This window comes from Neomonachus schauinslandi, chromosome 6 (assembly GCF_002201575.2).
Source record: "Neomonachus schauinslandi chromosome 6, ASM220157v2, whole genome shotgun sequence".
In the NCBI taxonomy this organism is placed as follows: domain Eukaryota; kingdom Metazoa; phylum Chordata; class Mammalia; order Carnivora; family Phocidae; genus Neomonachus; species Neomonachus schauinslandi.
The window spans coordinates 24962166-24987227 of record NC_058408.1 but is presented as its reverse complement, the minus strand read 5'-3'; the positions used below and the strand labels follow the sequence as shown (position 1 = coordinate 24987227).

The 25062-nt window shown below is 44.1% G+C and overlaps 2 protein-coding genes across 2 annotated transcripts; both read right to left on the bottom strand.

Annotated features, from left to right (window-relative positions):
- Positions 1 to 96: 96 nt before the first annotated feature.
- Positions 97 to 24827, bottom strand: LEMD1 (LEM domain containing 1). Its single transcript, XM_021686616.1, has 5 exons — positions 24746 to 24827; positions 24017 to 24139; positions 21095 to 21165; positions 1455 to 1531; positions 97 to 295 (listed from the first exon to the last, which is right to left on the bottom strand). The coding sequence occupies exons 1-5, from the start codon at positions 24825 to 24827 to the stop codon at positions 97 to 99; spliced, it is 552 nt and encodes a 183-aa protein (XP_021542291.1).
- Positions 6303 to 6818, bottom strand: LOC123325107 (protein C1orf194-like). Its single transcript, XM_044916314.1, has 2 exons — positions 6740 to 6818; positions 6303 to 6622 (listed from the first exon to the last, which is right to left on the bottom strand). The coding sequence occupies exons 1-2, from the start codon at positions 6816 to 6818 to the stop codon at positions 6303 to 6305; spliced, it is 399 nt and encodes a 132-aa protein (XP_044772249.1).
- Positions 24828 to 25062: the final 235 nt, after the last annotated feature.

Here is a 25062-nt window from a genome sequence, read left to right as displayed (position 1 = left end):
CTGGGCATCCCCCTTCGGAACAGTCTTTCTGTTCTTTCCTGCACCTGGAGGGCTTAGAGTAGCACCCAGGGGCTCTCTCATTACTTCCTAAAGCACTTAGCCAAAGAACGGCTTCCTTTCCACTGTTACGTAGACAAAGATCACAATGATAAAGATGCCAAACATAGCAAGCTTCAAGCCCACTGGAAGAATTTCTAGGTTCCCGCACTCAAAACTCCTGCTCACGGGCCAGTAGTCTGTCTCTCGGGTGCTACTCCATCCTTTGAATCGGGTGTCTGATGCTCTTGAAGGTAACCTGTGAAAACATTAGTGGCTCTTAGGGTTGTGGACAGCTATGACTTGAGCACCCCCTTAAAGTATGTGGCCCTTGAGCCCCACGGGAGCAACCGTGGTGGGGCTAAAATTTAGTGAGCAGCCCTCTACTTGTTTAAAACCTATGCTGATTTCAACAAGTAAGATCAACAAGGTATCACAGGGATGTGAGATCCCTAAAATCCGCCAAAGCATTTATTTAGTATTACCACCTGCTTGCATAACATCTTTCAATGCTGGCCCGAGGCCTGCCGCAGGGACCCGCAGATCCTTCAATCCCCACTGGAAACGGGTACAGGTAGATGGGGGACGCCAGTTCCCATGCTCTCTCCTGTCTCTCTTCACAGGTGTGAATAAGGACTACCCCTCAGGGGTGGGATGGGAAGCGCTTTTGAAATCTGCTAATGTTGGTTTAAAAGGACAAGATGGTACGTTCTGAAATCTCTTAGAGTTTTATGTACCCACTTGTCTAATCCTGGAAATCTGCCTCACTTTATTCAGAAGTTCTGGAACTTTCCAGAAGACTTTACTTTCTGAACAACAAATAATATGGCCTGTCCTGAGCTCTTATTTCAGCTACATGCTCCTTTTCTCCCCCCTTCCTCCCTATTTTCCAAGACACAAATAGGAATAAACGTCTCCAAAGACTATAAATCAAGACACGTGACTTCTGGTCTCAGTTTACTGTGACTTTTGGCATCCTCCTCTGCCTCTCTGACCTGTTTCTTTATCTCCAAATATAAGTGGTGAACTAGACAGTATACAAAGTCCTTTCAGCTTTGAAATGATGAGATACGGGATGCCTGGGTGGCTCAGTCGGTTAAGTGTCTGCCTTCAGCTCAGGTCATGATCTCGGGGTCCTGGGATCGAGCCCTGCATGGGGGGGGCGGTCCTTGCTCAGCGGGGAGCCTGCTTCTCCCTCTGCCTGCCGCTCCCCCTGCTTATGTTCTCTCTCTCTCTCTCCCCCTCTCTGACAAATAAATGAAAACTTTTTAAAAAAATGATGAGATACTATGAACCTTTCTTCTTTCTCAACAGATTCTTTTCAACCTCAAACCTTTCACAGAAATCTGAATAACAAATTTTTCCCCAGGAGTTATATAAGACAACAATATCCTCTCATACACTAAGCAAAGCATTACCTTATTCCCTCAGAAGTCTTGTAAGCCAGGCAGTAGATATCTAGGGCTTTTGGTTTAGTGATGGAAGTCTCGGGTCTCTAATGAACAGAAAGAAAATATCAAGAAGAATTTATTGTTTCCAATGTCTTGTACAAAGGACTTTATTTTTTTATTCTAGAAAAAGCCATATAATCTGAGTACTGATAGATGTTTTTGGTATGTCAGGTATTTAGTCACCTCATAACATGAACTTTAAGTTTGCCTTTACTCAATAATTAGCAAAAACATTCAAGTGCCATGGAGTAATATTTTACTTCAGTGACTCACACATTAACAATAGACACACTGGTAAATAGGGTCACATGATGCAAGTAGCATTCTGGTCTTAAATATCAACTCTTTATTTTGCTCTTACTTGTACTTTATTGCTTGGAGCTTTCTCTATGAGCAGGCGTCATTTGTATATAAAGAATAACATTATTTTGAAAAACAAGTTGGGGGGGTGCCTGGGTGGCTCAGTCAGTTAAGCGACCGACTCTTGGTTTTGGCTCAGGTCATGGTCTCAGGGTCATGAGATTGAGCCCTGCGTGGGGCTCCGTGCTCAGTGGGGAATTTGCTTGAGATCCTCTCTCCCTCTGCCTCAGCAACCACCCCCTGACTTGCGCGCTCACATGTGTATGCTCCCTCTCTCAAAAAATAAATAAATCTTTTTAAAAATTAAATAAATAAATAAAAATAAAATAAAAAAGCAAGTTGGCCATGGACAAAAACTGGAAAGTAATTTCAGAAAATGAAACTGTTGTCCTGTAAGACGGATAGAAGTCAGGACTTCAGCTCAGGTCATGATCCCGGGGTCTTGGGATTGAGCCCCGCATTGAGCTCCTTGCTCAGTGGGAAGCTTGCTTCTCCCTCTACCCGTCCCCCTGCTCATGTTTGCGTGCTCTCTCTCTCTCTCTCTGAAATAAATAAATAAAGTCTAAAAAGAAAAAGAAAAAAAATAACATACACAAAATCATGAAAACACCTTCTGGCACATAGTCAGCATTCAATGAACGTTAGCAATAATGATTATGATTCTGGTAATTATTATTCATTGCGCATTGCTGTTTTTCCTCACAGGCCTGGTTTTCCTTGATTGTCCACTCATGGTTATGATGCAGGCCTCCTCATCCTCAAATGTCTGCAATGTCCAGGCCAGGTGTGTTGTGTCTGCAGGACCGATGGTCTCAGCCCAAGGTGGGCTGGGGAGGGCAGGGCCCGGTGTACCATCATTTACGGCTGGTCACCCCTTTCCCGGTACTGGCCACGGATGCCCAAGCAGCTACGGCCTCCACCCCTTGCCTCCACTCCCTGCCTCAGCTTCTTAAAGAAGTTGTTCTTAACAGTGGTTTAGTGGTACCCAAGCCAGGCCTCTGCCGATGGTGGGAACCCGTGCCTAGCACAGGGTGCCGCACCCAAGGAAGCAGCTCACTGCAGACAGTGCACACGTACACACCTCTATGATTTCCTGGAAGAGGGGGACCCTTGAGGAAAAGGGACTTTGAAAATTCTCACCAAGGAGCCACGTGGGCTAGTGTTTGCTCACTGAGAGACACGTCAAACTATTTCCAAGGGTGTAGGAAAATCGTTTATAGGCACATCCTTTTTTTTCCAACTTTTTAATTACAGAAAGCTTCAAGCAGACACAGAAGTAGACAACAGTATAATGAACCTCCACGTGCCCATCACATGCAACTTCTTTTTAATTCTCTTACATGTAAAAATAGGTCTGTTAAATAAAATACTGGGGGTAGAAGTCTTTTTGCAAAATCAAATTACAGGATTTCACAGCTCTTAGGCCATCCAATACTCCCTCCCTTCTCTTCTCCCCTGCCACAGCAGGTTTAGGTCTTTGATTGCCTTTCCTTTTATCATTGCTGTCCTTTACTATCATTCACATGTCGAGTTCTCCTACAGCATGTAAAATGTGGACATTGTGATTTTCAAAAAAGGAGCAATTACGGCCTATCAACCTGACTGTGCAGCCATCAATAATAATAATTATTATAAAGTCAGGGGAAAGGGTTATTGATCACAGTAAACAGAGTACACACACAGTGATGGCAACTGGCTAAACTTATCCAGCACATGCACATAAACAACAACTAGAGGGAAAGAGAAACAATGAAACAGTTTTTGTGTCAGGTAGCATGTTTAGAGTTAATTCATTTCATTTAAAAAAATTCTTTTAATGTTGTTAAAATACGGTTTCACTATGAACACCATTTACAATGGAACGAAAAAATATTGGTGTTCATTAAAGCAATGGCTTAGTGAGGGTGAAATCGCACCCATGGGGGAGTGTAATGCTCCTTTCTCCCTATGCCCAGAGCTAGAATCTGCAAAAAAAAAAAAAGCTGGCTATTTCCAAAGCATTCACAGCTGACAGTGAGGGGGATGTGGGGCCGCCTCTGCTTCCCCACCCTCTTCACTACCGCCCCTGGCATTCAAGTCAGAAAATGACACCCATCCACATATCATTGATCACAGCTGTAGTTACAAATATAATAATAATTCTGAGATATGGCAATGCAATAAACAATGAGTGTCTTAATATAATCCTAGCTGACACTTATATAGTTATTTCCTGTGTGCCAAGCACCACTCTAAGCATCTTACATAAATAAACCCATTTAATTCTCAATACCACCCTATGAGGAAAGTGCTTTTATGGTGCCCATTTCACAGATGACAAAACTGAGGCGTGGAGAGTTTAAGTCAAGTGCCCTCGGTCACACAGCTGGTGAGATGGTGGAGCCAGGAGTCAACTCAGGTGGTGTAGTCTCAGAGCCCCTGCTGACGATCACCCTGCTGTCCTGCAGAGGGTGGATAATGAGGCTTTACTAGAAGAGAATTAGAAATACTGTGTTCTGAGCATCTGTTGTCTTGGGCATTCAACATGCCCCGAGCCACGTAATCTTTCTCACAACTCTGTAGTGACCATTTTATAGATGAGAAAAGAGAGGTTTATGGGAGTGAAACTTTTTGCCCGGGTTACACAATTAGGAAAAGGCACAACCATGACTGAAAGCCCCGTATTCTATCTCCAGTGCCCTGTTGTTCTTGTTTTATAATATTTCTACTGGGGAAACTCATTATAAAAAATAGAGCAAAAACATGTTTCTAAAAACTGTTTTCACTAATTGATAAATGATCAAATCATTAATTCATTTCCCGTGGAAGTGACACTTGTAGCCATCTGATCTCTTCTTAAATATTTTCGATGAATTGTTTTGTTTTGTTTTTCAAGAAGATTTTTCTAGGTAGGCTAATTTTGTGCTAATTCTGGCCTACTTAGTATATCTGTGGCATCCGAAAGTGGAGCGTGTATGAGATATTATGTTCTCCTGTATTATAGGGAAGTACAAAACTCTGGGCTAATATCCAGAACCAGACGAACAAGAATCATTTTGTTTTCCCATTCAATCCTTACTCATCAAAAAACGTATTTGGTTTTTGACAACGATCAATCTCCTTTGACTAAAGCCATTCATTTTGGGGCATGAGGAAATACGAGTGTGTTTGCATTTCCACGAGATGTATATTTGACAAGGTAGACCCAAACCTAGCCAGAGTTGTCATAGCCTGACCCCTGCAGTTACAGGCAATCAGAGAGGCGTGTCGTGGGCTGTGCCAGCTTCCTCCCCGTTCCTTTCTCTTACTCTCCCAGGACTTCTTCTTCTTCTTTTTTTACATTTTATTTATTCATTTGTTAGAGACAGAGAGAGCACAAGCAGAGAGAGAAGCAGACACAGGGAGAGGGACAAGAAGACTCCCCGCTGAGCAGGGAGCCCGATGCAGGACTCCATCCCGGGACCCCGGGACCACGACCTGAGCCAAAGGCAGCCGCTCAACCGACTGAGCCCCCCAGGTGCCCCTCTCCCAGCACTTCTTACTGCTGGCCTCTGAAGAGTCAGGAGGCAGTGCTGTTCTTGGCGGTGGGGACGAAATCCTCTCCTAACTGCAATGCGTTACACTTTCCAGTCACTCTGTTTCGTGGATGCAGTTTTTCAAAAACAGCTTATATTATAGAAGCAGACATTTTTACCAATGGCTTGGCAAACTGGTAATTGTGAACCTGCTCCCAGGCAGGAAAAAACCTTTTGATTTAGAGCTCTTTAAAATTGAATTAACCTCAAATCCCTTTATTGACTAAAAATGATTCCGTTAATAAAAGATCCTACAGTAATTTCAGACTCTTCATTGTTTTTACCTCAGCCTTGATTTAATAAAGCTCTCATTTTCAACATTGTGCTCCGTTAACCTAAGTCATGATTTTGAATTTATTAAATGCCTTCTAAAGTAATCTGTACCACATTAACAAAAGAAAGATTGAAAACCTTATGATCATCACCATTCCTGTTTCTTTTTTTTTAAGGGAATCTTCTAGCAAACCAGGAATAGAACGGGAACTTCTTTAACTTGACAAAAAGTGTCTTCCAATACCTACACCAAAAACCACATACTCAAAGGCAAAATGCTAAATGCATTTCCTTTAAAATCAGAACCAAGGAAAGAATTCTTTTTCTTTCTTTCTTTCTTTCTTTCTTTCTTTCTTTCTTTGAGAGAGTGAGAGAGACTAGAGAGTAGGAGCAGGGGGCAAGGGAGAAGCAGACTCCCCAGGGCAGGGAGCAGGGAGCCAGCCGTGGGGCTCGATCCTGGAACTCCAGGATCATGACCTGAGCCGAAGGCAGACACTTAACTGAGCCACCCAGGCGCCCCCAAGGAAAGAATTCTTTTTTTTTTTTTTCATCCAGCACAATTCTATTTAATGGAGGTGGGCAGCAGGATGTTCCATTATGATTAATTTAGTCCAGGGACCTGTCAACATTAGGTAGAGAAGAAGCCACCATCATTCTTTCGGGAGTAGCCTCCATTGGTGGCTGCAGTGTGAGGGGACACTATGGATCCCTGAATACTGTGGATAGACTCCTTCTTAGGGTTGATCCAGTGTCTGATGTTAGCTCGGGAAGTGATGGAAGGTGGCGGAGGAGGGGGTAAAAGTTCTCCAGGGAATTGGGTCTTGATGATTCCATGGGTATCCTGGGTGGTCTCCTGGTGTAAGAGTATCTCACTTTTGTTCTTGAATGTCCCTGAGTGGTGGTTGTACAAGGCTGCTAAGCGGAAATCCAGGTCATCCTTTGGTATCTCAGGATCAAAAAAATAAACATCCTGCCTCATGGAGGTGATTGTGGGAGTTGAGCTGAGCCGACTCCAGGGTTGCTGTTGCTGAGCAAGGTGAGCTGGGTTCTTATATGGCAGTTTCTTGGAAGCCCGGAGTTTTCCCAGGAAGGTATCATCGTTATCCAACATAGGGTGCTGGAAGAGGTCTCGGGTGAAAGGCATGGTAAAATGCGAGTGAGCCGCTGGTGTGAGGGATGGGACTAAGGAAAAAATTCTTATTATCACTCTTACTTAATACTATAATAAAGGGGGTCTTAGTCCAGTAAAACAAAACAAGACCAAAAAAATGAAAGGTATACAAACTGGACTAAAAAAATCTACAGAAAAATTATTATAATTGCAGAGGGTCATTGTTATAAGATCAGTATGCAAAAGTCAATTTTGTTTCTATATACTAACAACAAACCATTTAAACATAATTTTTAAAAGATACTATCCCCAATAGCAACAAAAATTAAAAACCTAGCACAGCTACTTACTAAAGCTAACAAAAGATGAGCATGACCTACACTGAGAAAATTATAAAATCTTACTGAAGGACGTTAAAGAAAATTTAAATTAATGTAAAGAACATGAGCAGGAAGACGCAACAGAGTAAAGCTTTAGCTCTTTCCAAATTAATTCATAAAGTCAATAACATTTCAATCAAAATTTCAATATGAATTTTCCATGGAACTTAATGAGCTCATTCTAAAATTTATATGGAAGGACGAAAGGATAAGTAAAATAGAGACACTATTTTAAAACAACAAGGAGGGGCGCCTGGGTGGCTCAGTTGGTTAAGCAACTGCCTTCGGCTCAGGTCATGGTCCTGGAGTCCCGGGATCGAGTCCCGGGATCGAGTCCCGCATCGGGCTCCCTGCTCGGCGGGGGGTCTGCTTCCCCCTCTGCCCTCTTCCCTCTCGTGCTCTCTGTCTCTCATTCTCTCTCTCTCAAATAAATAAATAAAATCTTTAAAATAAATAAATAAATAAAACAACAAGGAGGATGCGGGCTTGCTAAGGTCATTAAAACATTCTGCTGTCGGCACAGGCTGGACAAGCTGATCAGAATAGAGACCCCATTGAATTAATCACGGCTTTTGTTTTCCGTGGTTTATGATGCTTTGACATCTCGAGTCTTGCTAATCCTAGAGAGAATACACATGAGCAAGCCTTTCATAGGCAAGTCAACCAACCCCAAACCCATATCCCCAGCTACCGCCTTTGTCTCTCATATCCCAAGCCAATATTTTCCCCTGCTCTAATTCGGCCCCGTTACTGGCCAACTAGGAACCAGTCTTGTAGCCCGGAGTCCACTGAAATTGCTCAAACTAGCCAATCCTAAAATGCATACCTTGCCTGACCAATTTCCTCCTGCAAAAACCACAATAAAGTCGGTGCCCATATCTTCCCCTCACTGCCACCCCCCCACTTGACCCTGATACTTCCCCACGTGGCCCTGCCTGCCATGAATTCTCTCAGTGGTAGTGTCTCGTGTCTGTCACCATACCTGATAAAAACAAATTCTGGGTACATTTTGAAACACCCATGTAGGTACGGAAATCTGATATAGGACAAAAGCTAACAATGCAGAGCAGAAGAAAAAGGACAGACTTCAAAAATGAGATTGGGAACAAGATGGGATAGATATGCTTCTCTCAGTTTCTTCTGCTGAGTATCGCTCCAAAACCTGGACATTATATATAAAGCAAAGGTAAGAAGACACCGAAAGGTGGAGAGAAGCAGAGGGACTAGGGACCTTGGCACCCAAGGACTGACATGTGGTGAGTGCCCTGGGTCTTCCTCTTACCTCCCATACCCCCAGAGGCAGTGCTGGAGAAACTGGCAACCTGAAAACGGTAATGGGTGCAAATGGAAAAAGCCCCCAGAAAAACCAAGGGACAGGAAAGGAGAAAGGGGCAGCCAAGTAAGACAGAAGACTTTTTGACAGTCACTGTCCTACCCCAGCCACAGAGCCTACCCCCATCCCCACCACCCAAGGTGCAAGGGGGAAGCCTGGACCACCAGCCCCAGGTGTCAAACCCTCCCTCTTCCCACAGGGGTGGAGTCAATGGAGGCCACGTGGGAGCCCCCCCACCAGCCCAGCAACAAGGCACCCCACATGAACACCAGGGTGGCTGTGGAGGCCCAGTGGGGGGCCCGGACTTCTATCCCTACCTGACAGCGAAGAGCTGACACCCCTCTATCCCCACCAGTGTGGAGTCTGAGGAGGCCTGCTAAAACAAAAGATTTAACTGAAATCCAGAGTCTCATAAACATCAACAAATGGAGATGACACAAATGTTGGAATTATCTGACCAGGATTTTAAAGCAGCCATCATAAAATGCTTCAAGGAGCAATATGAAAAGGTTTGTAACAAATGAAAAAAAAATCAACTCCTTGCAGAGAAGTAGAATATATACAGAAGAGCCCCGTGTAAATTTAGAAGTGGAAAAAAAATGCAACCACCAAAATTAAAAACTCACTAAATGGGCTTGACAGAGGAATGGGGAACACAGAGGAAAGAATCAATCTACATGAAGATAGAACTGTATAAATCACCCACAACAAAACCCAGAGAGAAAACAGGAGAAAAAAAAAAAGCACAAAAAACAGATAAACAGAGTCTTGGGGGATTACAATAGAAGATCTAAGATTTTTGTCATCAGAGTCCCTAAAGGAGAGGAGAATGAGGTCAGGCTGAAAAAGATATTTGAAAAAATAATGGCTGAAAATGTCCCAAATTTGGCCAAAGACATAAATGTACAGATTCAGGAAGCTGACTGAATTCCAAACAGGACAGATGCAAAGAAATCTATGCCAAATACAAATCATAATCAAACTTCTGAAGACCTTTGTGCATCAAGAGACATCATCAAGAAAGTAAAAAGGCAACCCACAGAATGAGAAAAAATATTTGCATATCTTTCATCTGATAACACTCTGGCTTTCAGAATATATAGAACTCTTACAACTCAACAATAAAAAGACAAGCAACCTAGTTAAAAAATGGACAAAGGGCTGGACTAGACATTTTGCCAAAGAAGATACATGAATGGCCAATAGCACATGAAAAGAATGCTCAACATCATTAGTCATTAGTCATCAAAATGCAAATCAAAACACATTGAGATACCATTTCACATCTTCCAGGATGGCTACTAAAAACAAGTTGACATAGAAGGACAAGTGTTGTCAAGGATATGGTGATACTGGATCCCTCAGACATTAGTGTGAATGTAACATGCTGCAGCTATTGTGGAAAATGGTTTGGCTATTACTAAAAATGTTGAATACAGAAATACCACATGACCCAATAATTCCACTCCTAGGTGTATATCTGAAAGAATTGTAAACAGGTATTCAAATACTTGTCCTTGAATTTTTATAGTATCACTTTTCCCAATATGCAAGAGGTATAAACAAGCTAAATGTCCATCAACAGATGAATGAATAAACAAACTGGTCTATTCATATAATGGAACACTATTCACTCAAGCCCTGATGCAAATACATGCTATAATGTGGATGAACCTTACAAACCGTCAGCTGGGTGAAAGGAGCCAGTCACAAAATAGCACATACTGAATATTCCGCTTATATGAAATAGCTAGAAGAAGTAAATCCATTGAAACAGAAAGCAGATTAGTAGTTGCCAAGAAGGGGTTGGGGAGGATCTGCTTAATGAGTACTGAGTTTTATTTTGAGGTAATGAAAATGTTTTGAAACTAGATAGAGGTGATGGTGTCAGAGCATTATGAATGCCCCAAATGCCAGTGATTTGTGCACTTTAGTAAATTTTAGGGGCGCCCGGGTGGCTCAGTCGTTAAGCGTCTGCCTTTGGCTCAGGTCATGATCCTGGGGTCCTGGGATCAAGCCCCGCATTGGGCTCTCCGCTCAGCGGGAACCTGCTTCTCCCTCTCCCACTCCCCCTGCTTGTGTTCCCTCTCTCGCTGTGTCTCTCTCTGTCAAATAAATAAATAACATCTTAAAAAATAAAATAAAATAGTAAATTTTATGTGAATTTAATCCTAGTCGAAAAATTTCTGGGGTGCCTGGGTGGCTTAGTCGGTTAAGCATCTGCCTTCGGCTCAGGTCATGATCCCAGAATCCTGGGCTCCCTGCTCAGTAGGGAGTCTGCTTCTCTCTCTCTCTCTCTGCTGCTCCCTCTGCCACTCCCCCTGCCTGTGCTCTTTCACTCATGCTCTCTCTTTTGAATAAATAAATAAAATCTTTAAAAAAAAGAAGAATTTCTGATTTTTGTCACTGTAGTGTGAATATCCTTATGTTTTCAGTCTAAGGAAATACATACTGAAGTTTTGGGGAGGGAGTAAAATGATCATGATGTTTACAATTTAGTCCAAGAAAAGAATAGATAAAATTATAAAACAAATATGGCAAAATGTTAAAAATCGGTAAATCTGGGTGAAGGCCACAGAAGATTTATTTGTTAGAAACTTTCTGTAAGCTTGAAATTATTTTTTTCATTACTTTTTTTTAAAGGCACTGAGGAAAGAGTGAAAGACAAGGCCCAGGTGGGGGATGGTAATGGAGGAGGCTATGCATGTGTGGGGGCAGGGAGTAGATAAGAAATCTCTGCACCTTCCTCTCAAATTTGCGGTGAACCCAAAACTCCTGTAAACAAAAAAAAGATAAGCCCAGACTACTAGAAGATATGTGCTACACTTATGACTGACAAAGGATTAGTATCCAAAATATATAAAGAAATCCTGTAAATTAACAAGAAAAAGATAACCTAATAGAAAAATGAGCAAAAGACATGAACTGGCACTTCATAGATGAGAAAACACAAATGACCAAAAACATGTAAGAAGATGCTCAACCTTATAAGCAATAATAAGCAAATTATTATTATAATGAAATACAATCTTATACCCATGACTTTGATAAACATTAAGTGTGGCGATACTAAATTTTGAAGAAGATTGAGAATGACAGAGCTCTCCATATATTGCTAGTAGGAATGTAAGATGGTGCAGTCACTTTGTAGGGTGATTTAACATGATCTCTAAAGTTGAAGAGGTCTGTGTCCTTGGCTATCTAACAATTCCACTCCTAGGTGTATTCATTCAATCAGAAAAAAATTCTTGCCCATGTATACAATGGTTCACACATCACAATGTTTGTAGCAGCATTGCTTATAATAGAAAAACTTGGAAACAATCCAAATGTCCAATAAATAAGGAATGGATCAATATATATATATATATATTTTTAAAGATTTTATTTATTTATTTGACAGAGAGAGAGAGAGCACAAGCAGGGGGAGTGGCAGGCAGAGGCAGAGGGAGAAGCATGCTCCCCGCAGAGCAGGGGGAGCCTGATGTGGGACTCGATCCCAGGACTCTGGGATCATGACCTGAGCTGAAGGCAGTCGCTTAACCAACTGAGCCACCAAGGCGCCCCGGATCAATATATTTTTACAATAACTATACAGCAGTGCAAATGAATGAACCAGGACTACAGATATTGGAAGAAGCCCATGGCATAATGCTGAATGATAATGGGAAGTTATAGAAGAATACTTACATGATGATGTTATTTATTTATTTATTTATTTATTTATTTATTTACTGAGAGAGCGAGAGAAAGTGGGGGGCGGTGGTGCGGGGCAGAGGGAGAGAGAGAGAGAATCCCAAGCAGGCTCCACGCCCAGTGTGGAGCCTGACGCGGGGCTCGATCTCATGACCCTGAGATCATGACCTGAGCCTAAATCAGGAGTGGGATGTCTGATCAACTGAGCCACCCAGGCGCCCCATGATGATGTCATTTAAATAAAATCTAAAATCAGGAGAAACTAAAGTTGTGGATACTATAAAGAAAGGAAAAGAATGAAAAGTAGTAAATTCAGGATAGTGGTTACCTCGGGGGAAAGCAGGGAAGAGGAATATGATCAGGGAGGGCTACATTGGTCTTCAACAGAATTGATTTATTTTTTTAATCTCTGGGATGGGAATCTAACTGCTCATTATAGAATTCTTTATACCTTTTTTAGATGCATAAGATCTATTATCATAAACCATCAAAAAATATTTTCAGGTTTGAATTTTTTTCTATTCCCTTGGGCAAATTCCAGCTACCCATCTGCATATCTGTCAGCCCATTTAAACTGTGCTGATTTCTGTACCAGGGCTTCTACGTGTGAATGGAAGGGCCACCAAAGAGTGCCTCATATGGATTCTCATTACAAAGCAATCATCAGAAAAGAAGCCTTTTGCTTCCATGGGTGAACAGATGTCCAGAAGTCCTTCTGCGATATCACGGAAAGAGACACTGGGGGGAGCTGTTTCACTACTCAGGTGCCTGGTTGTCTTTCCTTCCCTTATGGCAGCCTGATCTCATGGAAAGGGCAATAGGATGGAAATTAGGAGGCTGGAAGTCCATTTCCGATTTTTCTGCTACCTCTCTGTGTGGTCTTGGGTGAGTCATAATCCCTCTCGGCCATTTTCCTCATCATTCCTCACCACACAGCCTCCTTCAAGAAGACTTTCAAATAGGAAATTCCATGATCAATAATTACAATAAACCACTCCTGAACTCATGAATAGTGATGAACAGGGCCTGGTTCTTGCAAAACCTTAACAAGTCCCAAGAGATTAAAGTAATCTGGGGTTCTCGTATGGGAGGTATAACGGGGAAACTCCTCTCCCTAAACTGATACATACAGCCATAGACCCATAATGCAACGGATAAATTAGCTAAAGTCAGGGTTATAATCGGAGGTGAAAAGGAGAAGCTGAATTTTCTAAATAAATTCATATTTTCCGGTAGAAAGAGAACACCACTACTCATAATTCAGTTTTATGAAAATAACTTTACCTTTATTAACATGTTATCACTGTAATCAGAGTTTGGTTTCACTATCTCTTCCTGCTGTTCCTGTATTTCAAAAACTGGGTTCTATTACATAGAAAGAATCAGCATATAATCAATAAGATAAAGTCATATTGATCGTTAAGCATATTTAAGCATATCTACCAGGAGGTTAGTATTTTTACAGGGAGAATGTTGAATTATATTCCTTGTAAAGACAGCATTTAGCTCCCATTAGCACATGTTACAGGTAAGAACAGAGGGCTTATTAAGTAGTTATAGAATATGTAATTTACTCTTCACTTTGACCCAGTTGGAATATACAACTACTACTGGGAATAAGGATGTTTTTCAATTGATTAAGAAACTGTTATAGTGATGTTTAACATCGGTCTCCTAAAACCTTTACATGCAACTCAACTCAAACTGCACACTTAAATAGTCCTTTAATACTTATTCCCAGGCGCCTGGGTGGCTCAGTTGGTCAAGCTACTGCCTTCGGCTCAGGTCATGATCCTGGAGTCCCGGGATCGAGTCCTGCATCGGGCTCCCTGCTCGGCAGGGAGTCTGCTTCTCCCTCTGACCCTAACCCCTCTCATGTGCTCTCTCTCATTCTCTCTCTCTCAAATAAATAAATAATAAAATCTTAAAAAAAAAATACTTATTCCCTTGGCACATTGGGCCTCCTGATGGCAGCATTTGGGATAGTCAATGCACATGCTAATTATAGGCCTATAAGGTAACTTACCAGCAATAATAGGAGAGTAAAAATCCTATTAAAGTTTTGGCACAAAGATATGGAAACAGACCTCAAAATTGGAAGCAAAAAAGAGAAATGAAGCTTTCCTTCCCTTCCTTTTCCTCCCCTGGGAGTCAGTGTGGGAAGAGGGAACATGGACGCAGAGGGTCAGCATGTCCAGAGGCCAAAGAGATGGAGTGCAGGGGGCTGTGTATATGGAGGGGGGCACTGGGGTGCCTCGTGGCTGAAGAATGGGAACGGTAGGGGAGGGGACAGCATGAAGGCATTAGTGTGCCAAGGAAGAGAGACGGTGAGGGGACGGTCACATGGAGGGGTTGGCAAGTCCAGTGGTGGAGGAAAGGGTGATGGGGGTTATGCAGAAGGGGTGGTAGCTGTTACGATGGGAGATTGGTTACACTGAGTAAAATTTTTAAATTGAGCAAAAATATATTGAGGATAATGGAAGCCAGCTTTCTCACAGTCGTAGGAAGGGGAAAGGTTAGAAGGGACACTGAAATGGTGGATTGGAACTGGAGGTCAACATGGACTCGTGGCTTTTAACTTTATATGTAGAGAGATAAAAATAGTTATAGACGTTTAGGTGTATGTGTACATTTGCAGACATTTATTTTTTATCTCTATGCACTGAGAGGGCCTGGAAGCAACAACTCCCCAGTAGCAGTGAGCTCCCTAAAGGCCTAGATTTTGGTTTCCAAATACCACCCTGCAATAAAAGGAACCAAGGCTCCCGGAGCAGGAAAAGCACAAGAAGGGGCTGAAACATCTTGTGCTGGAAATTAAGAAAATCCTCAAGGAATAATGAGGACATATTAAAAGGACACAGTATCTGTTTTGAAGGGGCTCCCACTGGCCAAATCTGAAACAATTTAAGCATTAAAATGATATCAATGAATACAACCTACTGAATCAAAAGGAATCAACAAGTCCATGCTAATATATATGGATTAATGAATAAGGGGAGCTCTTCCTTATGGTAGAATGTCAACTAATAAATATAGAAGGAAGGATAGAAATAGAAAATCTTTTTGTCCTTATTTTTAATTTTTTCGAGTAATCTCTCTGCCCAGCGTGGGGCTTGAACTCGCAACCCCGAGATCAAGAGTCACACGCTCTACCAACTGAGCCAGCAAGGCGCCCCTAGGAATAAAAAATCTTAATGGGCCATCATCATAATGGAGGTGGAATCAGGCAGTCCTCCATGGGTACTGGGGCTAACAGATGAGGTTTGATGAGGAACACTATGTTGGTATCATTTCAGAATAATTCCCCACAAAAGACAGTTCAGTTACAAAGGGGAAAATGATGGCTTTATGGAGACATCTGACAGATGCCAACTTTCCCAGGTGGTTTAGGTTACCATCACCAGCAGTGGGACAGGATGACATTGTTCCCTGTTGTGACACTCTGAGAAGAGCATAGCACCCCGTCTGAGGAATTTCTGCCCAGAATGCAAGGCCTCTATGAATAGTCAAAAGGAAAAATCAGACAGAAAAAATCACCCAACAGAAATGAAAGGCCTTACTTTTTAAAATAGTCAAGGGTGTGAATGACAGGGAAAGATTGAGGTACCGCTCCTCCAGACCGAGAGGCAAAGTGCATTCCTGGATTGGTCGTGGACCAGAAAGCAGAAAGACATTTTGGGGACAATTGGTGAAATTTGTATGGGGTCTGAGTATTAGACGGTAGCATTGAATCAATGTGAATGTCCTTCTTTGGAGTGTCACATGGTGGTTATGGAGGAAAGTGTCCTTTGGTGGTAGGCAGAAGACGCGCAGGAGAGCTGAGAGACTTCCCGTCTACAGCTGGCCCTCAAACGGTTCAAAGACACAATGGCAGGGCACATATGCACACAGAGCAAATGCGGTAAAAGCCAACCACTGGATAACCTGGGTGGAAGCAATCTAGGAGTTCCTTATGCTAATCTTGCCACTGTCCCTAAGTTTGAAGTTATTTCAAAATAAATTATTTTTTCAATGTTTCAAAAGGCAGGGGAAGGATTTAGCATAAGATTAAGAAGAAGGAGTCCTTAGATACAAGGAGGGCACATAGGACTTTTTTTTTAAAGGTTGGTCTGCCTCATTCAACACACAGCACTCACAGAGAACAATCTTTAATTATATCTGTATATTGGGTGCCTGGGTGGCTCAGTCGTTAAGCGTCTGCCTTAGGCTCAGGACATGATCTCAAGGTCCTGGGATGGAGCCCTGCATCGGGCTCCCTGCTCAGCCGGAAGCCTGCCTGCTTCTTCTTCTCTCCCTGCCTCACCCCCTGCTTGTGCTCTCTCTCTTGCTCTCTCAAATAAATAAATAAAATCTTGTAAAAAAAGATAAATATACCTGTTATATAATTATATAATAGATAAATATACCTGTGGGCACTCTGATAAATCCTTCTCTGCAGCACTTAGGAGTTCAATACTGAGATTCAGTTGCCATCATACTATTTTCCATTAAGCAGTTTGCTTTGTTTTGTAGATAATTAAATATCGTGCTTTTTCCATGATAATACTGATGATAATAGTAGTTATTATTGTACTTATATGGCTCTTATGATGTAGCATCGCTACTCTGTTTTACATATGTTAACTTAATCCTCGCAACGCTCTATGAAGTTGAGACCATTATTGTCCTGATTTATAGATGAGGAAATTAAGACCGGGAGGTCAGGTGTCTTGTCCAAGTCAGTTTCAGAGCTGGGATTTGAACCCAGGCAGTCTGGCTCTGGAGTCCAGATTTTTGATACACATATTCTTTGTTTCCAGAGCTCATTTTAAAGTTTCTCCAGGGCAGGAACCATGGCTCCTTTTGCATCTATTTTCTTCCTCAAAAAGGTCTAGCACAATGCCCAGTATAAATAGTTGTGAACTCACAGGCTGAGACCCAGGGGTGGAAGGTCTGTTGCAACCATTCCCTGGGTGGTTATCAATTCACTGTGCCCTAAGCATTGTCCCTCAGGAGAATACGTTAAGGTATGTCTAAGAGACAAAAGAGATAGTACAGAATAGGAAGTCAGAGAAAGGGAGATCATCAACATCAATATATAACAAAGGTTCCCTTGGGTTCAGCCAACAAAGACTGAGTAACTCCCTCCTCCCTCTCCCCATATGGCTGGCACTGGATTCAATGCAGAGGATTCAAAGACATCGGTTTTCACGCTCGGAGTTTTACAACCTGAAGCCAAAGCTCTTAGGCAGAGGGTGGGAGTTGGGGCGGATTGAAAGGGCAGATTGCTAGACCCAGACCCACAGAACACATTTTTAGAAGCTCCTGGAGGAATGTGTCGCATAGGTGGCAAGATGAGAAGAGTTTTCCGGGCGGGGAGAACAGGGGGAACAGGAGAACCAGGATTCTGGCAGGAATGAACATGCGTGTCTGGGAGTGAACAAGGAGACACCGAAGGGGCCAGGGGCACTCCGGAGCACACAGCTCCCAGGCCCAGCAGCCCTCTGGGGATTGGACAAGCAGCCGTCCAGAGACGGGAGTGCACGTGCAAACATCTCCACCCCTGGAACCACTCTTAAGCCCAGGGGCCCAGATGCCCTGGTTTGCCAGGACAGTCCTGTTTGATTCCTGTTATTCCAGCGTCTCTTCTAGAAGTGTCCCCTTTCATTCTCAAAAGCATCCTGCCGGGGGTGTAAATGACATTGTCACCTTACTCAGAGGCCACTTTATGCAGCCTGACATTGCAGATCATTCTGCTTCCCCAACACCCCAAATCCCATCTCCCCCTCTTTGATAGAAGGGACTTAGAGCCTGCATTACACACATTGGCTTTCCTGCCTTCTCCATCATAGGAGGCACCCGCTGCGCCCCGAGTCCATCTGATGAAAAAATCCCCAATTAAAAAATATATGTTGGCCTGACTTCCTGAGTGATCTTAATCTCCAAAGCAGTGGGCTGCATTCATGATCTGATAAAACACACACACATGCAGGATTACAAAGTGTCTGGAAATGGACTTAATGAAAATCTCAAAGTAGTTTGTATTCCACTGGAAACCCTGCTAGGATGAGAGGGGAATAGGTATTCCTTGGTGTTTCAAAAAAATGCAAATTCTGCCTCTCCAGCTACTCTGAGGGCAGTTAGGTACACACCACTGCTCTTAAGTAATTAAAGTCTATGGTGTTAGACAAGTGACTCCATAAACACACTTTTTACCACCTTTTACATGGAAATTTAAATGCTTATTTACATTTCCTTCAGAATTTAATGTTGAACAGATGTCTTGAGGCCCTTCTGAGAATCAGAACGGCTTATATAAATCCTTCAGATCCAAACATTTCGGGCCCTCACAAACTTTCGGTTGAATTCTATTGCCAATTCAAAATATTGATGTGGTTTTATTTCAGGTTTATGGAAAGCAAAGACCTGAAGGGCGCTGGTCCCGCCCGCCTGCACTGCAAATACTCAGGTTGCTTTGTTCTCCCCTCCGTGTCTTTGCAGGATCTAGACAAAGGGGTGCTCTGCCCACAGGAGGTTTTTTGAATGGAAAGGATTCCTCTGATGAGCCATTTGGAAGATTTAAAACATCCTTTTAGAAAGTTTGATAAGCTATCAGAATTACTTCATCAGATTTGAATTCTGTTCAAATGGGAAGCCAAAGCTACATCCACTATAGGAATGTGTACTCGGGGTTTCCTTTTCACTTGCTGAAACTCAGCGAGGAGTTTAAATACTAGAACATATTGGGGCGCCTGCGTGGCTCAGCCATCAGGCGTCTGCCTTCAGCTCAGGTCATGGTCCCGGGGTCCTGGGATCGAGTCCCGCATTGGGCTCTCTGCTCAGCGGGAGCCTGCTTCTCCCTCTCCCACTTCCCCTGCTTGTGTTCCCTCTCTCGCTGTGTCTCTCTCTGTCAAATAAATAAATAAAATCTTTTAAAAAAATAAAAATAAATAAATAAACACTAGACCATATTGGCAAACTAACCTGTTTGTCGCTAGAGCGGTTTGGCAGATGGGATGAGGTGAGCTCTGGGCTCCTACTCTGTGTGAGAGCCTGTAACAGCTACTGCAGGGGAGGGAGGGCAATTTTAAGGGGATGCACAGGCATGGCTTTGGAGTCGGGTCCTTAAACAATCACAGGATTTGAACCAGAAGAAAATGGGCAGGGGATGGGGGTGCGGAGGATGAAAAGCATGCCAGACATAAGGAACGGCTGAGGCAAAGGCACATGGGAAGGAAATGAGAGAGGTGGGAAACCGGGGAAGAGTCTGTAGGGTGATGAGGGAGATACTGGAGTCTCTTCGTGGTGCGTGGTAAGTTTGCGCCTTGTTTCCAGGCAAAGTGAGTGTCATGGCTCAAGCTCTGCTTGTACATCTGAACTGGAATCAGGAAAGGTTAGAGGCAGAGGTCAGTTAGGAGGATATTACAATTGTTCCGATAAAAATAAAAAGTAATATGGGGGCGTCTGGGTGGCTCAGTCAGTTAAGTGTCAGACTGGATCTCAGCTCAGGTCTTGATCTCAGGGTCGTGAGTTCAAGCCTGCATTGGGCTCCATGCCCAACGGGGAGCCTACTTAAAAAATAATAATAATAATAATATGGGTGCAAGTTAGGATAGCAGAAAGGAGGGATGGATTTTTAAAAATCATAATTCAAATCCACTGGCAACTGTTTATATGTGAGGGGCAATGGGTATCCCAAGATAACTCTGAGGCCTTGAGCCTGGACAGCGGGAAGGTGGTAAAACCATCAAGGTGAACAGAGGCCACAAATGCAGGTTTGGGGTGAGCAAAAATGAGCTTGGTCCTGGATGTCCTCAGTGGGAGGAGCTGGGAGGTAGAGCTCACCACAGAGAGAAAGATAAATACACTTCTGCAATCTATGAAATGTTCACGATTATAAGTAACATTTGCTGCATGAATGCAGGAAAGAGGGGAGGAAGGAAGGAAAGACAAGGAAAAGTAAAGAGCTCTCCAGGAGGGGGCTGGATGTGGAGGCCTCTGCCTAGGGGGAAGGAGCCCGTGTGGAGGCTTCTGTGTGGAAAGATGACATGAGGTAAAGGGAAGGAGGCGGGCAATGGAAATGATGCAGAGCAGGAGGAGAGGGGGGCTAGAGACAGATCTCATTGAGGGGCCAGAAGACAGGGTCAGAATGGAAACTGTCCGAGGGGCAGAATCAGGAACCGAGCCAGCACGGTGTTGTCAAAATGGAAAGAGAGAGGCGTCTCTAAATACGGAGGGACAGTGGTCAGAAGACTGGGAAAAAGTCCTTGGGGTTGGCGTCTTGGAGTTCATGATGTGAACTAATTACATGCCTCCTTCTAGAGCTTTCCCTTCGCACCCACCCTGTGAGGTAGGTATTGCCGTGAAGCTGCACGAGGAGTTGACATCTGTTAAGTGACTTCCCCAAAGCCCCAGGACGAAGCCCAGGGAAGGACAGGGACTCTAAGCCAGCGAGGCCTCACTGTAAAACCTCTGACCCTCACACACTTGGCCATGAGCTTCAACACGGCAGTGAGGGTGGAAGCCAGAGCTCAGTGTCTGGGAAAGACAAGGAAGCAGGAACTTACATTGCTTCTCCGCTCACACTCATGGTGAGTCTGGAACCGTGCTCAGGGCTCTCTGCCAATGTGGACCCTGGGGCCCCAGGAAAGGGGAGGGGAATGGCAGCCGGAGGGCGAAGCAGGGTAGCCGCAATCTCAGGGAGGGGCAGGAGGATGGTGACTCTGGGTCTTGAGCCAGAACATGGAAATAGTTTCACAAAACAGAAACCTGCATTACAACGAGCTGCTGTAAACTAGGATTTTACCGCTAGACCAGAATGGAGTCACTTGCTATTTCCTTTCTTAATACCTTCGGGAGTGCTATTTCCTATATTTAGTATATTATGGGTAAAAGTATTCATGCATTAGAATTGTACATACTTTTTTGGGTCCCTTGTTTTTTTCTGATGAGAGAATGATATTTCCTTTCAAAATGATAGTGGCATTAAGCTCTGGATCATGGAAAACAAAAGGAAAATAGGCCATGAGAACATACGAGCTAGAAAGGGAAATAAACACCAGTCATCGGGGTGAATTCTCCCAATTGTAGGGCAGGAGAATTTCATGAGGGGAAGAAAATTCACTTTGCCCTTCTGAGGGCAAAGGGCATTTCTGCAGTGGCCGTTGTGCAAAGCGCTGGGCGCGTCCCCGGGGGACACGGGAGGGCTCCTAACAGGAAGGCCGTCATGTCTGTATACATTCTATACACTGTATACATTGCTGAGCTCAAGCTGGCCGCTCCTCTGGGCGGCTGGTTTCAGTCTAGTCCGTGCCCCTTTGAACCAGCTGCAAGCCTCACGCATCCTTGAATGTCTAGATCGGGCGGGAGGATTTTCTCCTGTGTCCGAAGAAGCCCCCAGAGGAGGGAAGGCCAGACCTGTGCTAAAAGGCTTTAACATCGGGAAACTGCTGGGGGCAGGAAAGGTGGTTGTTCGTCAACCCTTGGCTTCAGCTGGTGGAGAAGCATTTTGATAAACTCGGAGCAATCAGGGGCTGTTACACACTCAGAAGAGCTGTTGGAGGGGATTTTAAAGGAGCCCTCCGACTCCAGAATATTTGGGAAGCTGGAAAAGAGGTTCGACCATTAAAGCTATGTCCACTTGGTGCCAAAACAATGAGTGAAAATGAGAAAAAAATCAAACCTACCCATTGTCTGGATAACCTACTGCTTTGCCTTAGGTCTGAACTGGGCCCCTGTCACACGCTCCCCACCGTGACCCCACCCCAGGACGAGGTGTTTCTGTGAAGCGCCCAAGGCTGAATCTCCCCAGGACCTTATCAGTCCCGTGGCAACCCCTTCATTCTGATGGCACCGGGGTCTCTGAGGCTCCTCCAATGAGCAGACTCAAACATCTGATTCAGACCTGACCCGGAGACAGCAGTCATTGCCTACTTGACCTAAGCACCGTCCACTGACACCGTAGCATTGCGTGACAAGGGAGGGACTGACCCAGAGCTTTCTCCTCTGACCTGACTGCCTGAAGTTGGCTGGTGTCAGGTGGATACAGTCTGTAAGGCAAAGGCAAAGCTTACAAACTGAAGGACCCATTCTCTCCCGGCCTGGGCATACATGCCCCTCTGCGGAGGGCTGCACACTGGGAAGCAAGAGAGCTTGGCCTAGGACCACCACAGCTTGGCTGTGCAGCTTTGACCCGCAGTCCTGGGCAGCTGTGAGCAGTAAGGACACAAGGCTTCCTCTCTGGAATCTTCCAACCTGGCCCTTCATTTCATCAGAGGGCTACTCTAGTCCTTCAGCTCCTGTCTAGGACAGGAAACACACACAGTCCCAGGTCTGGGGCAGGACTCTGAACATATCCCCCATCCAGAAAGGGTCTGGGGTATGCTCAGGGGCCGGTGGGGTCCATATCCCAGTCCTGCTGCTCTTTCAAATGAGGCCGGCCACACGGGACTTAGGGAAAGCTCTCAGAACTGCACCACCTCGATACCAGGCATCACCAGGGGATTTTTCAGAAGGCCCCAGGCACTTATCTTACTTGTTAAACTATTCACTTGAGCTGTATGAAATTGCCATTTTTTGGTAGGTCAAACATGGTCGAAAAGGTAATGTGTTCATCCTCACAATAGAAATTGTGAGAACAGTGTAAGGCATATGGTGGAAAGAGCACAGTTATGAGAACCAGACCTAGGTTCAAATCTCAGTTCTGTCACCCTCTTTCAACAAACACATCCTGCATTCCTGCTCCATGTCTGGTACTGTTCCAGGAGCTGGACATGTAATGGTGACAGAGACGACGGACCTTGCTCTTCATGGCACATTCTGGGGGCGCTTCCTAGGTGTTCGATGTTGGGCCACTCAGCTTCTCAGAACTTCAGCTAAAAGTTTGTGAGGGTTAGGGCGCCTGGGTGGCTCAGTTGGTTAAGCGACTGCCTTCGGCTCAGGTCATGATCCTGGAGTCCCTGGATCGAGTCCCACATCGGGCTCCCTGCTCAGCAGGGAATCTGCTTTGCCCTCTGACCCTATGCCCTCTCATGTGTTCTCTCTCATTCTCTGTCTCTCAAATAAATAAATAAAATCTTTAAAAAAAAAAAGTTTGTGAGGGTTAAACGAGATATTGCACTTAAGGGCAGACGTGCACTGGAGGCCTTCAAGGCATGGTAGTTCCTGTTATTTTTCTGTGGCTCATGGAGGACTCCTAATAAATATTTATTGAATGAAACAGCCTTGGAATGGATTATAGGAATCTTCAAGCCCACCTCCTACAGGAGAATGGTGCCCGTGGGGGCAGGGGCCACTGGAACAGAAGCCCCCGGATCCCCACAGCTCTGCACCTACCCTGGGGCCCGCAAGAGACCAGCTGTGGTCAGCTCCCATGAAGTCAGGAGGGCGGTAGGCATAAGAGTTCCGGAAGGTACCGTTCGGTTCATCTTTCTGAACGGATTTGAAATCATTTAATCTGAAGAAAATACTTGTCCCATTTATTGATTGAGGCAAAACAGAGGTTGGGACCTCAAAGGAGATGTGGAAACTACCTGCAGGAACTCCCGGTTTTAGAAATCAAACACAGATTTGGCTCGGGTTAATAAGAGGACATGAAAATTGACCGGGTCCCCCCCACCACCACCACCACTTTCCATCCAGTGGGGTCACTGGCATGAACATGGACATGGAATAACGGATTCCTCTTGCAGCCCGGGGGCCTATTCTCCAGGCTCTGTGTGCAAACAGGCCATCTGGACATTTCATAGGTCACCCTGCATAGCATTTCAAGCTACACAGATCATCCCAGACAAGGTAAGAATAAGCACACAGTTGCTATCTAGCAGTACAGCTTCTGATGGTACCTTCACTGTCGTCATCATCCTGAGCTCCGTCCAGCTCCTCAGGTCCATTCATCACAGGTGATGCACGGGGAGGTGAGACCAACAGTTGCACCAACTTTTTTTCATACACTTTTCTGGTGGAAGCTGAAGAAGAATGTGGAGAACAGATTAAGTTATCCCGTTTGTGTAGGCGATCTCACTGCACGCTCGGTATTTCACCACGGGATCCTTAGTCGTATACTTTACACTGTTGGTTAATTACGGCCTTTACAATCAGGTCCACCCCACAGCTATTCAATGCGCTCCTATCCTTCCACAAACAATTAAGTTGAGGCCTCCATGGATTAGCCAGGGAGGCAGGCATTGGATATATCCAAAAGTAAGACTGACAAAGTTGTACTTCCCATCTATGGGGAATATGAACAATAAGTACATAAACAGTTAACATAGTGCACATCCTAGAAACGAGAAAAACCAACAGGGTGATACAACCAAGAGTAAATGGGTTTTCCTTGTTGGAAAAAACCAATCCTTTCTCTCAGGCCCCATACTTAGTAACCTGTGTGTAACATCTGGGTGTATTTATCACTTCTTCCCCCTTTATGGTTTTCTGTGCTTTAAGAAATTTTTTCTATTTCCATTTTAATGTTTTTTATTGCATATGTTCCTTCCACTGTAAATAATTTTAAGTCTTGGGAGGTAGTTTATAAGTAATAAATGACGAGTCTCTAATATTTGCCTCATACGTACGTAGTATTGGTCCAGGTGAAAATCCAAGCTTACTAAGTTCATGCTGTAATTCATAGTCACTCAGACACTTCACATCCACCATGGCGTGTTAGGAGTTTGGTCTCTTTCAGACAGTGGAATCTATGAAAGAGGAAAACATTAAGTTCTTTAAAGCAGCCTTACAAATAAGAACTAAAAATTTCCCGAAAGTCCACAGAAGTGCTTACAACCCAATCTCTCCAGTTTTGAAGGTACACGGGCAATAACTCCCCAAATCAGCATTCTCTGCAATAAATCTCTCTTGGGTTTAGGTTGCCTCAATGCAAGGCTTTGGGTGG

What these genes read in the sequence shown, in the direction of transcription:
- LOC123325107 (XM_044916314.1), bottom strand. Translation starts at nt 6,818, where the DNA reads ATGCCTTTCACCCGAGACCTCTTCCAGCACCCTATGTTGGATAACGAT. An exon ending in GGGAAAACTCCGGGCTTCCA is followed by an intron (nt 6,623 to 6,739) that starts AGAAACTGCCAT and finishes TTTTTGATCCTG; the next exon opens with AGATACCAAAGGATGACCTG.
- LEMD1 (XM_021686616.1), bottom strand. Translation starts at nt 24,827, where the DNA reads ATGGTGGATGTGAAGTGTCTGAGTGACTATGAATTACAGCATGAACTT. An exon ending in GGATGATGACGACAGTGAAG is followed by an intron (nt 21,166 to 24,016) that starts GTACCATCAGAA and finishes TCCATGATCCAG; the next exon opens with AGCTTAATGCCACTATCATT. An exon ending in AAGACTTCTGAGGGAATAAG is followed by an intron (nt 296 to 1,454) that starts GTAATGCTTTGC and finishes ATGTTTTCACAG; the next exon opens with GTTACCTTCAAGAGCATCAG.